The sequence below is a fragment of the Podarcis filfolensis genome, assembly GCF_964270895.1.
Source record: "Podarcis filfolensis genome assembly, chromosome: 2".
Taxonomy (NCBI): domain Eukaryota; kingdom Metazoa; phylum Chordata; class Lepidosauria; order Squamata; family Lacertidae; genus Podarcis; species Podarcis filfolensis.
The window spans coordinates 62,987,743-63,001,496 of NC_139605.1; the positions used below are offsets into that span (position 1 = coordinate 62,987,743).

Below are 13,754 nucleotides of genomic sequence, written 5' to 3' on the forward strand. Positions count from 1 at the left end.
CAGAGCTACACACTGAGTGAGATACCTAAGTGCCCTGGATTCTATCCAGCATGTTCTGCTTTTATCAGAGAAAAATGATGCATCATACCATGCTAGTCTTAAGGGAAAGCAGATTAGGCAGCACTTGACTGCCTCAGATGCTGAGCAAAGGGGAAAGTGGCTGAGAACTCTGGCTAAATTCTCTAGGAGCAACGTCATCAATGATGGTTTTCCACATGGGATAATGGGCTCATAATTCACTGTCATTCCACTTCATAGTACTGAACCAGTTAATGAACAGTGTTGTGTGATGGCTTCGGTGTCGGGAGGCATAAAGAAAGATGAACTTCAGAAGCAAGTGGGTAGAGGAACACATATGAGGGGGGCAAATCTGTGCATATTGGTGAAAGCTGGCTGAACTTTTTTTTTTAAGCATCCAGGACCAACAGGTTAGAGAAAATGTAAAATGAGCTGGTCACTGTTCCCACTGTCACTGATTGGTAGACTTACTCAGTGACATTTCATATTGGTTGAGACGGTGGAACAGCACTTTATATTCATAATGCTGATCAATAATTTGGGCATCTCATCGAGCGTTGATAAGCCTGTTGGTCAGTATCATCAGGCTCCATGGACTGACTGTTGTTGTTGTGGTAAGCTTATTGGTCATTACCACTCAGTGCTGCTTCACACGCTGCCTTTTTGAGGCATATGCATAATAATGTGCTGTATGCTGAGACATAAACGTTTGCAAACACATATATATATTTGGGAAAGTGGTTTGTCCATTTGTTCTCTTGACATCTGGTCATCTCTTGAGAAGTCACCAAATTTGGCACCAGGGTTTCCAGGGTGGGGGTGCCATTCATCAGTGTTTGTATGCGGGCTGCCATTTTGAATCAACATGTGAACCAAAACGTGACATGAGCGTGACTTTGTTTTTTGGCATAGGTTTGGCTACCTTTCAATATATCATCAACAAAGTTGGCACAAGGGTTCCAAAGGTGGGACAGCAGACTTCATCGCCATTTGGACACTGGGTGCCATTTTGAAACAAGATGGCAGACTGAAATGTCACTTTGGTGTGGCTTCGTCCATTTTTTGACATAGTTTCAACCGCCTCTTGAGATACGGTCACTAAGCTCAGCAATAGGGTTCTTGGGGTGGGGTTCTATGTTGATGTTTGGGTGCCAGGTGCCATTTTGAATCAAGATGGTGGACCAAAACGTGACTTTTGATTTCAGTTCACCTGATATTTGCCATAACAGATCCAAATTCACAAACTGCGCTATCCATTTTAAAATCACAGAATTTTTTGGTTTCTAAAAAATTAGCTGGGCACTTCCCACTAATGATTTAGACAGGGGCCATAGCTTCCTAACAGGGTAAAGGTAAAGGGACCCCTGACCATTAGGTCCAATCGTGACCGACTGGGGTTGCGGCGCTCATCTCGCTTTATTGGCCGAGGGAGCCGGCGTACAGCTTCCGGGTCATGTGGCCAGCATGACTAAGCCGCTTCTGGTGAACCAGAGCAGCGCACGGAAACGCCGTTTACCTTCCCGCCGGAGTGCTACCTATTTATCTACTTGCACTTTGATGTGCTTTCAAACTGCTAGGTTGGCATGAGCAGGGACCGAGCAATGGGAGCTCACCCCGTCGCGGGGATTTGAACCGCCGACCTTCTGATCGGCAAGTCCTAGGCTCTGTGGTTTAACCCACAGTGCCACCCACGTCCCTTGTTGTTCGTGACCTTCCTGTACATCATAGATGGCCACCTCAAAAAAAGATGAATTGAAATGCACTAACAGGCAGGATGGTGCAGTGGTCTCTAATGTATCTATATTATAAAGCCTTGGAACACCTTTTAGTCACACTAAATGCCATTTAAATTGCAATGGAAGCCTGTTTGTTCCTTTATAATTTTCAGTTTGTACATTTTTAAGGAAATTTCAGAGCTGTCTCCCAGCAGCCCACTTGCAGCCAGCCCTGTCTCACCTCTCAACAATCAGCTGGCCAATTTTTGCACAGATGAAGTACCAACAGCATCCCAGGGACTGCTTAAACTGTTCGGGAACAACACTGAGGAGCTCATTGGACCAAAAGGGGTAAGTCACCAACTCTTTTATTGGGGGAGGGGGGTGTCAATAGTTCTAAAACTAGTACAATAAAATCCTGTATAAAACCATATGTATTGAAGGGGGGGGTCAGTCAGATTTAATTTGTAAAAAAGAATTCAAAAGATGTTCATCTATGCATTAAAGACATGGGTAATATTTTTTAACAAAAGCTGTACCTATTTTTCTCAACTTTGGATGGCTCAACCTTATGGCCTTTGGCAATAAATTTGAAAGAAGAAAGACCAGGCACAAAAAAACTAAGGCATGTCCCCCAAGGAGGGAAATCTTAAGCAAGACACCGTTTAATAATAATAATAATAATAATAATAATAATAATAATAATAATAATTTTATTTATACCCTGCCCTCCCCAGCCAAGACCTTCAGGATTCACATGGATAGGTTTTTTAATACTTTTTAGCTTAAGACCAACATCTTGCATTGGGCCTGGAAGCCAATGGCAAAAGTTGGTTCCTAGTGCTTGTGTTCCATAAAAAGTCTGTTGGGGCACTACATTGGGGAGATGATGCATTGCCTTGTATTATAAAAGTAGATATGTGAGAAAGTAATTGGGTTGATCATATTATTTTGTCTTCTGAATGCTAATAATCCATTCAGGCATGCCTGTACTAATCTTTAGGTATCCAAAAATGCTACTCTCTGAACACAGCAATAATATACCATATAACTATGCTAGACATTGAGTCCCAACTTAATTTTGCTGAGTGTATATTAAAGCAGATAGTCTGTGAGATGTGCTGCCTTGGTGCCTATTCTGTTTTTAAAACAAAACAAAACTGCCCGTTGAGAGGGGAGCTATTTGATATCTTGTTTCATCTTGCACATTTCTATTGCAATATCTTTGCCAGTTACTATAAGAGATTGATGTTACTAGATTATTTATAGAGCAAAGTGTGCTGTGTAAGAGTGGAAAGAAAATCCCAGGGTTTGGTCATCTGAAGTTTCCAGTATTGTGATCACAGTAATTGTTTCTTTAGGCAAAGGAGACGATGAAAGAGGAGTCATGGAACATTCATTTTTTTGAGTATGGGAGAGGAATGTGTATGTATCGCACAGCCAAGACCCGTGAACTGGTGCTAAAAGGGATTCCAGAGAATCTTCGTGGAGAGCTATGGCTCCTATTTTCAGGTGAGACATTATATGCTCAACAGGTTTCCCTTTTAACGGGAATAGAAGTTTTTCAGTTAATGTTTGTGGGCTAGTGCCACTGTTACAATGTAGGGGTGACCTCAAGAATCATCTATAATTCCTTCCAGTGGTCCAGGGATGGAGAACACTTCATCCTCCTGATGTTGCTGGACTGCAATTCCCATCATTGCTGACCAGTGACAATGTTGGCTGAAGCTGAAGGGAGCTGGAGTCTGACAGCACCTGCTGTTCCCCATCCCTGCTTTTGTCCTGACCATTGGTGGCCCATGTTGAGTTTTCTTCCCTTGAAAGATTAATGGAGAGATCACATGCATGGACTGCAGGATAGCTGACATGAAAAATTATATCTAAATACACATATAACAGCATTATGTCATGCATTTAGTCCATGGTCTAGCACAGCCACAAGGAATTGAAACTGACTAGTTTTTGTGTGCGTTACTGCAGGAGCCTGGAACGAGATGGCTACTCACCCTGGGTATTATGCAGACATGGTGAAACAGTCACTAGGAAAGTATAGCCTTGCTACAGAGGAAATAGAACGAGACTTACATCGATCAATGCCAGAGCACCCTGCCTTCCAGAATGAGCTGGGGATTGCTGCACTTCGAAGAGTACTGACAGCATATGCTTTTCGGAATCCCACAATTGGCTACTGCCAGGTAAGAGAGTTAGCTTGCAGTTTGGCACTTCACATCCAAGTCCAATTAAATTTCATATTGGAGCTCTAGCTACCTATCAGTACTAATGCTGCCAGTAGTGTGAGAGACTCCCTGGTCCTGAATGGAGTAACTGTGTCCCTGAAGGACCAGGTGCGCATCCTGGGAATCATTTTGGACTCATAGCTGTCCATGGAGGCGCAGGTCAATTCTGTGTCCAGGGCAGCTGTCTACCAGCTCCATCTGGTACACAGGCTGAGACCCTATCTGCCCACAGACTGTCTTGCCAGAGTGGTGCATGCTCTAGTTATCTCCCACTTGGACTACTGTAATGCGCTCTACGTGAGGCTACCTTTGAAGGTGACTTGGAAACTACAGCTCATCCAGAATGCGGCAGCTAGACTGGTAACCGGGAGTGGCCGCTGGGCCCATATAACCTAAAGGATGTTTATTGGCTCCCAGTGCATTTCCAAGCACAATTCAAAGTTTAAAGCCCTAAACAGCCTCGGTCCAGTATACTTGTAGAAGCGTCTCCACCCCCATCGTTCAGCCCAAACACTGAGATCCTCCTCTGAGGGTATTCTGTTGGTTCCCTCACTGCGAGTAGCAAATTTACAGGGAACCAGGCAGAGGGCCTTCTTGGTAGTGGCGCCCTCCCTGTGGAACACCCTCCCTTCAGATGTCAATGTGATACAGTATATACCTTTTAGAAGACATCTGAAGGCAGCCCTATATCGGGAACTTTTTAATTTTTGATGCTTTAGTATGTTTTATGTAGTCTGTAAGCCACCCACAGTTGCTGGGGAAACCCAGTCAGATGGTGGGGTATAAATAATAAAATTATCATGCATAGCCCTAAGCACCACTCTAGGTTGAGCACAACCAGGGCTGATGGCTCTGCCCAGTCTGATGGAATACCCCTGTCTTTCTTCTGTAGAATTTCCAGGAGCTTTTATGGAAGGGGGGGTGTAGCATCCTCCCTTCCCATTCCACCTGCTAAATTATTTCTAATAAAAGCACTAATACTAGTTACTTGAAGCAAAGATGTGGTTCTGAGCTGTAAAATCTTTTATTCGAGGTATCTCATTTATCATTTGTGTCTTATGCTCTGACAAACTAAAATATAATAAATGATTGCTGCCCTAAACGAGCTTCTCAGCTAGTGTGGATTATTATTATTCTCCTTTTGCATGCCCACTTCCTCTCAGGCCATGAACATTGTGACATCGGTACTGCTTCTGTACTGTAATGAAGAAGAAGCTTTCTGGCTCCTTGTGGCCCTGTGTGAGAGGATGCTGCCGGATTATTATAACACCAGAGTGGTTGGTAAGTCTTCCAGTTAACCTTAAAAGCTAGAATTTGTTTTTACAGAGCAATTCATTGGATAGGTAAGTTATTTTGTCCTTAGAACAGGAGGTGTGCATTGGAAGCCTTGGCCTCATAAAACCAGGTTTTGAATATATTCTTAAAATTATAGGGTGATATCTGATTTTGTGTGAGCATACAGGAGGGCAGAGAGCAAGAGGAAGCTGGCTTCACTGTTGATGGCTGCTACTAAGTATCCATACAGTTGAGAAAAAGCTGAACGAGTCAGTTCAATCACCTGTCATAATACGAGATACCTTGAAAAAGTCAAATCACTTGCCTGTCTAGTCTTTGATTAAAAATCTTCAAGGACAGAAGTTCTGGTATCTTCCTAACCACTATGTTTGATTCCTAATTTCTCTTGTGTGGATTTTTTTTTTTAAAGTTTAATCTGCTATTGACTTTATGTAATTTTATATCCGCTACAGCCAATCCTATCCTTAGCAGATAGAATAAATAAATATACTTCCTTAAATCAATTCAAATATTCTAAAACTGTCAATATATTAGCATCTCCTCTCTAGCTCCTCCCCAGTTTCTTTAGCTTTTGCCTGCTTGAGCAAAATGTGCTCTTCCACTGAACTGAGCAATACCATTGCTTCACAAGTCTGAAATTGATATCATCTTCTCAAAATAATTCAGAAACTAGAGTTATGAATAATTAAATGCCCAAAATGATTGAGGTTGGCAGGTACTGCCAGGGAATATCAGCAGGACTGGTGAAGTATAGAAAATTGATTGAAGGTTTTCTGAAATGTTAAAATACATATTTGACTGAGTGAGAACAATATAATAGGTACTGGGCTGCAGTGAGACCTTTACTAAGGCTTCAGAAATTTAAACTAAATATAGATTCCTTATATTTAATTTATATATGGAATTGTTTAATTGTATATGAGCATACTGCTGAGTCTCCCAACAGGTTGTGTTTTGCTCTGAAAGGCGTGGAAGGTTCAGTCATTTCAGTAAAGACACATAACATTCATTTTAAATTTAGTATTGTGCTTATCCTTTAAAGAAGCTAATAAGGGATATTTCACACATTAATACTTAACACTCAGTGATTGCTACATGAGGTAATGATGTCCCATGAGTAAAACAGCCATTGTAGCCTAAATATTGCAGTCAGAAGGTTGTATCCAGTGGAATTCCACTTGCACAATGAAACTTCCTCATTCTCTCCTTCCCATTTCAGGCCCCATGCACCCTACAGAACGTTCTGTTGGGCTTTCATTTCATTTCATCCCTTCCTCAAGCACAATAATTTTTAGTGGACGGATGCTCACTCACAATATTGCTTTGCAAGCCAAGTGGTGAGTGTACAGGTGGTTTCACCCTAAGGCAAATCAGTTATTCTCTGCACTTTTGTTTTGCTCTAGGTTTACCTCAGACCCTTGTCTGTAATGTTGAGTCTATGCTACACTTCCAGTTCCATGTTGCAGATAACTCTCTCTCTCTCTCTCTCTCTCTCTCTCTCTCTCTCTCTCTCTCTCTGTGTGTGTGTGTGTGTTTCTCTGTTTCTCTTTCTCTCTTTCTCTCTTTCTCTCTATGTTCCCTGTTCAGGTGCCTTGGTAGACCAGGGCATCTTTGAGGAGCTCACACGGGACTGTCTTCCCCAGCTGTCTGAGAAGATGCAAGACCTGGGAGTCATTTCCAGCATATCGCTTTCTTGGTTCCTCACACTCTTTCTCAGTGTCATGCCTTTTGAAAGTGCTGTGGTCATTGTTGACTGTTTCTTCTACGAAGGCATCAAGGTCATCTTGCAGGTATCTCTGGCCATCCTGGATGCCAACATGGAGAAACTGCTAAACTGCTGTGATGAAGGCGAGGCCATGACTGTCTTGGGCAGGTAGCCTCATTTTTCTGTTTCACAATGAAATGAATGGTAATGGATATGGTAATAGCTACCATTAATTCTTCCTTCTTCCTTCTTATCCCTGGCTAATGACTGAAGTTTCTTGCTTTTCACTTGGCAGGGACCAGTTATTACAAGGATAATAATAAAAAGCCATTTGCTCAAAGCCAGCCACCATGTTTCAGTGTGTTGTGAGATATGTCCACCGTAGGTAGTGAAGCCCAGAAAGATTTATTGTAACTGCAAGATCCGTTTAGCCAAAATAGATAATTTGTGGCTAAATTTATAAGTACTGTATTTTTCCGTGTATAAGACGCCCCCATGTATAAGACTCCCCCTATTTGGGGGGACTTCAAATTAAGAAAACACCCCTCAGCACTATCCATGTATAAGATGAGCCCCAATTTTAAACCTAATTTTTTGGTTTTAAAAAACCTAGTCTTATACATGGAAAAATACGGTAATTTATGGATAAATTAATAGAAATGTAACTAGGAAATCTGGTTTCCATGAAAGAGGCTAGTTAAATCTCTTTCAGCCAGGAGCATGTGGGCTAGCAGGGGTCAGAAATGAACAATCACAGTGCTGACTTTGATCATCGTAATGAAGTCTTTCAAGAAGGGTTTGCGTCAGATAGCAATTCAGTTCTGCTGGAACCAGCTGTTACCCAGCCTATCCTGTCTTAGAGTAGATTCCAATAGCAACCAGCCATCTTATGAGACAGGTGCGGGGAACATTTTGGCCCTCCAGAAGCTGCTAAAGTACAATTCCCATCAGCCTCAGCAAACATGACAAGCTTGACCAAAGGCCAAGGAAAAAGGGATTTGTAGTTCAGCAACATCTGGAGGGCCAAAGGTTCCTCACACATGTTAAAAGATAAACAGTGAGTCAGTGGGTTTACTTGTACAGGGGTCAGCTGCCTTCCTGCCCTTCCCCTCCTTTGAATGAGTGACCAGCTACTCCCCAGCTAACAGGAGGAGAGGGTTGAGACAGTGAAGACTGCTGCTGAGCAGAAGCCATTTGCAACTGCCAGAAGAAAGAGGAGAGGTTGTGAGGACTTCCTGCTTTGATCATTCATATTTTATTTTAGTTTTTGCATGTTGCCTTGAGTTTTTCTGCTGAAAAAGGAAAGCTGTAGATAGATATGATACATGACACATACATAAACAAAATACATTTTCCTGTTAACGGCTGTTATTCAACCTTTCACCAATATAGTATGTTCATTTGGTTTCTTGTAGCATATAAATGATTTGTACAGAGATTGAATCAGTAGTAATGAGAATTAATCATCAGTGGAATTATGCAGGCTAGGTAGAACTATATAAACTATTCAGAATGGTAACCCTAAACTTGGGTTATGCATTAATCCCAGGTTCTGTCTTTTACTTTTGGTTTTCCTGTAGATACCTGGACAACGTAGTTAATCGACAAAATGTTTTCCCACGTATTCCCCACCTCCATGCCTTATTGACAAGTGGGGATGATCCACCAGTTGAAATTGATATCTTTGAACTTATAAAAACAGCCTATGAGGTCAAGTGTTGTCTTATTTTTTCACTCCTTTTTATTTAAATACCTTACCAGACTTGTATTCCTTGTTAAACTCCACACCCACCCACCCCTTTCCCCCCCTTCATGCTGCTTTTAATCTTGGGTTGTTTAGGGTAATTATTTAAAAGATGGGATTACTATTTATCTTTGTGTTTGTTTTTATATTTTGGAAGCTACTTTGACTCCTTTGAAGGGGGAAAGTGGGATATAAAATTTTGTATTAATCAGTCAAACTTCTTTGTGATACATGCACAATTTCTGGATATGGGCTTGATGTTACTTCTCTCCCTCTGCCCCACCTTTCATATAAACCTTATTAAATCTGTGTCTAGTCTTCCAAAATGTTACATGCATGGTTAATGCAATAGAAGGGAAGCAAAACTGTAGTGATTTACTTCCCCTGTTTAGACAGTGACTTGTTGCTGCTTGCTAATATATCTTCCCCTTCCTCTGCCATTAGTATTTCTATTCATGGCTTTCAAACATTGCTAGAGGCAGCTGTTTGGGACTACAACTCCCATCATCCCTACCTAACAGTATCAGTGGTCAGGGATGATGGGAATTGTAGTCCCAAAACAGCTGGAGGGCCAAGTTTGACCATGCCTGCTTTAGACAGAGATTTGCTTTCTCCCCAGTGAAATCATTGCTTAGGAAATTATCTTCAAATGCTTCATTGAATATGTGGTATTCCCCTGTGGCTCTAAAGATGAATCTTGTTTACTTTTATTACTACAGAAATTCGGCCATTTGAAAGCAGATGACATTGAGCAGATGCGCTTTAAGCAGAGATTGAAAGTGATCCATTCTTTAGAGGACACAGCTAAAAGAAGTGTGGTATGTTGCACCCAGTTTTCTGTTATAGGTATTGGGTATGTTGCTGTTTTTCTAATTTTTACCTTTGTGGATAGGATGAGTTTTTAAAAAAGTAAATCAGGTAATCAACTGATTAGCATGCACTGAAGGACACTTTGCTTAAAGTTATTCTACAGAGAGTTGTTTTGTATCACCTTTGAATTAAGGAATTGTGAGTGTTGATCTTGGGGGTGCATCTGCTGCATCTGAGAAATTGCCATATATTTCTCTGAAGACATGAGAGGTTGGCCTGAAAAAGTTGTGAGAAAAAATTGGCAGGCTTTAAAAAAAACCCTTCTACTGAGCTCTCCTCTTTTCCTCCACTGAGGGTGTGGCAACAGGAGATACTGACCTTTCTCATCCTCAGAACTCCTGTGCCATAGAATCTCAAGGGAAGAATAGCTTTCACGTCTTCTTGCTTATGTTCCCCCCCCCCTGTTGTTTGTGCCATTGTGGTGTTCATTCCCTCCAGATAGGATCAGATGTCTCCAAGTGAATGTCTCTAATGCCCTTGTAGATGTTTGACAGTGAGTGGATCAAATAGATAAAAGCTGAAAGGATGAAGGAGTTGACACATTTCCTGTTCCCACTTCCAATTACAGTGCACTGAGAGCAGGAAATGCATTTAATGTTTTTGACCACTTTTTTGCTGTGTTTACCCCCTGAGTTCAAGGGAATAGAGCTACTCTTCTCTAGCTGTTGTTGAGGTTTTTGCATCTTCCTGTTTCAGATCAATAGCTCCCAAATGCAGACTTTAGTATTCTGCTCAAAATCATTACACGTTCCTTCCTTTCTCCGGTCAAGTCCCCAGACTTTGAAAGTCATTTTGTCATGTTTTGTTTGAAGTAACCTTCCTGGTGTGTTTTAATTTAACTTTTCCAAGTTCACAGCAAAAATAATTAAAATATATCTGTTTCTTTATGTTTCTGTAGGTCCGAGCTATATCTGGTGACATTGGTTTTTCTATGCAAGAATTAGAAGACCTCTATGTAGTATTTAAGGTAGGAACCCTGCATAAAAGCTTATTTAACAATATACAGCATAATCATAAGCATGTTTGCTCAGAAGTAAATTTCACTGGGACTTGCTCCATAGTAATCCTTAGTGTATTTTATTTACCAACGTACAGTGTAATCTTGGCATGTTTTCTCATATATAACGCCCACTGATTTCAGTGGGATTTATTCCCTACTGAGCATCCTTGCGACTGCAGCATGAGAGCAGAACCAGAATTATTAGTAACAGTATTATCTGTTAACTTGTACTCTGCTGTTCCAAGCTTAATGAATACATTCAGTTTCTTTGGCTGAACCCACCATAGCCTCTGTCACTGCAGTTGAGAAGTAAGAATCTAATTTCACTTATCTACTTGTTGAACAGATTTAAGTGGAATTCTTCCAACTGATGCAAGCATCCATTGAAAGTTTAAAGGGCTATAGATCTGCAGAAGGAAATGCCATTTATTTCCATACCTTTCATTCACATTAACATTTCTACTTGAATCTGCATCTCAAGTTGGTGGTGTTGCTTACTGCAGGGGCAGTCAATGTGGCACCCTCCAAATGTGTTTGGACTCCCAGGATGGCCAGTCCTCAGGGGCAATAGGAGCTGTAGCTCAGCCACATCTGCTGAGAACCACTACCTCCATCTTACTGTTATGATTAACCTTTAGATGTACTGTAGTATCTTTTCTGCCTGTTGCAGTTGATTAAAAGTTATTTCCAAGCCTGAAAAATGTAAAATGATGTTGGTGTTCCGCTCACAGGTTTCCCCACCATCACCTATGGGTTTGGGTTGGCTTCAAGACTGAAGTTTTGAAAATGTAATTATTGCCTGACCACAATAATTATAGTACCACCTTCCCTTCACAGGCAAAACACCTAATGAGCTGTTACTGGGGAAATCACACTGTATCTGCCCAGCAAGACCAGAGCCTGCCCTACTTAGAGCAGTACCGCATTAACATGGAGCAGTTCAAGGAGTTGTTTGCATCTCTAACTCCTTGGTCTTGTGGCCTTCACACACCAGTGCTAGCAGAAAGAATGTTCCGACTGTTGGATGAGAACAAAGATGCACTAATTAACTTCAAGGAGTTTGCAACAGGGATGAGTGAGTGGCTTATATAAAAGATTCAATGTACTGCTGAAGCATAAATTCTTGCCTCCTCCCCTCTTCTCCTATCTGCTGGTCAATTGTGAGAGAATGATGCAATTGCATATTTGAATGATTTGCTCATAATATGTTTGTGGTTGAAATGTTTTCTCATTATTAGGCCAATTCATTCCCCCACTCTGTGATGTAGGGGGAGAAATATAAATGGTAGTTCTCCTAGTGCCACATTCTACTCCAAATTAGCAGATAAAGCTTCTAATGGCTTGTGTAGGATCTATAGATAGATGTTCAAACAAGTGTGGTTTGGTTGTGAAGCCTGGCTTGAATCTTACATTTGCCATGTATTCACTGTTTGACCTTGGCCAAGTCAATAGCTATGAGCTTCAGCTCTTCATCTCTAAATTAGAATAGTGTGGCCTACCTCACAAGGCTGTTGGGAGGGGAAACATAAACAAGCTCTGTGACGGCATACAAAAATTTTAGTGTGAATATGGGAAAGCTTCACTTGCTAAATGTCTGCATATCAGGCAGATATGAAGCATAATAACCTTTTCAGATTTTTTTGAAGTGTCTCCTAATGCTAAATTTATTTTCCCTTCCTCCCTATTCCTAATAGGTGGAATGTATCATGGTGATCTGACTGAGAAGCTAAAACTTCTTTACAAACTACACCTACCTCCAGGTGAACCACTTATTTCTTTCAAATGTACATTGGTGGTACCTGAATGCTGCAACCTGTTAAAGTTGGTAATAGGTTCTTTCAAATACATTATATCTTGGAAAGCATTTAGTATTCTGTGTTCACTGAGGATTCACTTTCCTAAGGTGTCAGTCTATACCAATTGGAAATGTAGTTCTGGTTTATCATGACCAGCTCCTTCAGCTACATTGAGAAATGATTTTAAAATAACTTACAAGAGCTAAAGGTTTTAATTCACTTCACTGGTGTGATTTAATCAATGAAATTAATATCTGGCCCAAGAGTTTGGGGGTCATGCAGAGTACACCTCTGTATGAAGTCCCTTGTCCCTGTGCCAGTTCAGTGGCTTATCTGAGTAGCCTTTTAAGTTTGGGCCAGTGTTTTGGGAGATTCTCTCTGTGATTCTTCATTGCAGTCCTTCCTGTATGTGTCATCTCTTCTCCTGTCTTTAAGAAACTTGGGTTGGGCTTACTGAAATGAGTAGAGCAGAAAAGGTGACCTGAATATTATTTAGAAATTGCTATCATGTTAATCTGCCTATTGAAGAACTTGAATACTTGTTTCCATATATAGCACAGGTCAGATTTGAATTTAACGATAAACGGTGGTCTGTCATTGCATACATGAGCTTCTCAAGCATTAAATCACATTTTGCTGTTAAGTCCAAACCTTAGGTAAAGGTAAAGGGACCCCTGACCATTAGGTCCAGTCGTGGCCGACTCTGGGGTTGCGGCGCTCATCTCGCTTTATTGGCCAAGGGAGCCGGTGTACAGCTTCTGGGTCATGTGGACAGCATGACTAAGCCGCTTATGGCGAACCAGAGCAGCGCACGGAAACGCCGTTTACCTTCCCGCCGGAGCAGTACAATTTATCTACTTGCACTTTTTGATGTGCTTTCGAACTGCTAGGTTGGCAGGAGCTGGGACTGAGCAACGGGAGCTCACCCCGTCGCGGGGATTCGAACCGCCGACCTTCTGATCAGCAAGTCCTAGGCTCTGTGGTTCAACCCACAGCGCCACCCATGTCCCAGTCCAGGAAAATGCTTTTTTCATAAAACATGGCTTGAAGATGGCTAGTTCATACAACCACAGTTTTAGGTTCAGACATACAGCTAACTGTAGTTTGTGAAAAATGGTTGTAAAAGCTTTGAGTCTCCTCATTGTGGCCACGCTGGAGTGGAGTGGGGAAGCACACAAGCCCAAGGCTAGCTTAGGCTTTTTATTGTTTGTAAGCTACCTTAAATTCTTCAAATAAAGCAGGGAATAAATAAAATAAATAAAAAGGCCATGGCTTTATACTTTTCTTTCTTTGTACAGCTCTGAGCCCAGAGGAAGCAGAGTCTGCTCTGGAGGCCGCACGTTACTTCACAGAAGATAATGCTACAGAAGGTA

The 13,754-nt window shown here is 41.5% G+C and overlaps 1 protein-coding gene across 3 annotated transcripts in view; it reads left to right on the forward strand.

The window, feature by feature from the left end:
• Positions 1 to 13,754, forward strand: part of TBC1D9B (TBC1 domain family member 9B) — a 34,346-nt gene that overhangs the window by 14,272 nt on the left and 6,320 nt on the right. For all 3 annotated transcript variants that reach the window (XM_083591929.1, XM_083591930.1, XM_083591931.1), the window contains exons 8-18: positions 1,923 to 2,084; positions 3,095 to 3,245; positions 3,714 to 3,928; positions 5,134 to 5,251; positions 6,854 to 7,139; positions 8,552 to 8,681; positions 9,435 to 9,533; positions 10,484 to 10,552; positions 11,423 to 11,660; positions 12,280 to 12,345; positions 13,680 to 13,751. In XM_083591929.1, coding sequence (XP_083448055.1) covers positions 1,923 to 2,084; positions 3,095 to 3,245; positions 3,714 to 3,928; positions 5,134 to 5,251; positions 6,854 to 7,139; positions 8,552 to 8,681; positions 9,435 to 9,533; positions 10,484 to 10,552; positions 11,423 to 11,660; positions 12,280 to 12,345; positions 13,680 to 13,751 — 1,606 coding nt within the window. The remainder of the gene's footprint in view (positions 1 to 1,922; positions 2,085 to 3,094; positions 3,246 to 3,713; positions 3,929 to 5,133; positions 5,252 to 6,853; positions 7,140 to 8,551; positions 8,682 to 9,434; positions 9,534 to 10,483; positions 10,553 to 11,422; positions 11,661 to 12,279; positions 12,346 to 13,679; positions 13,752 to 13,754) is intronic.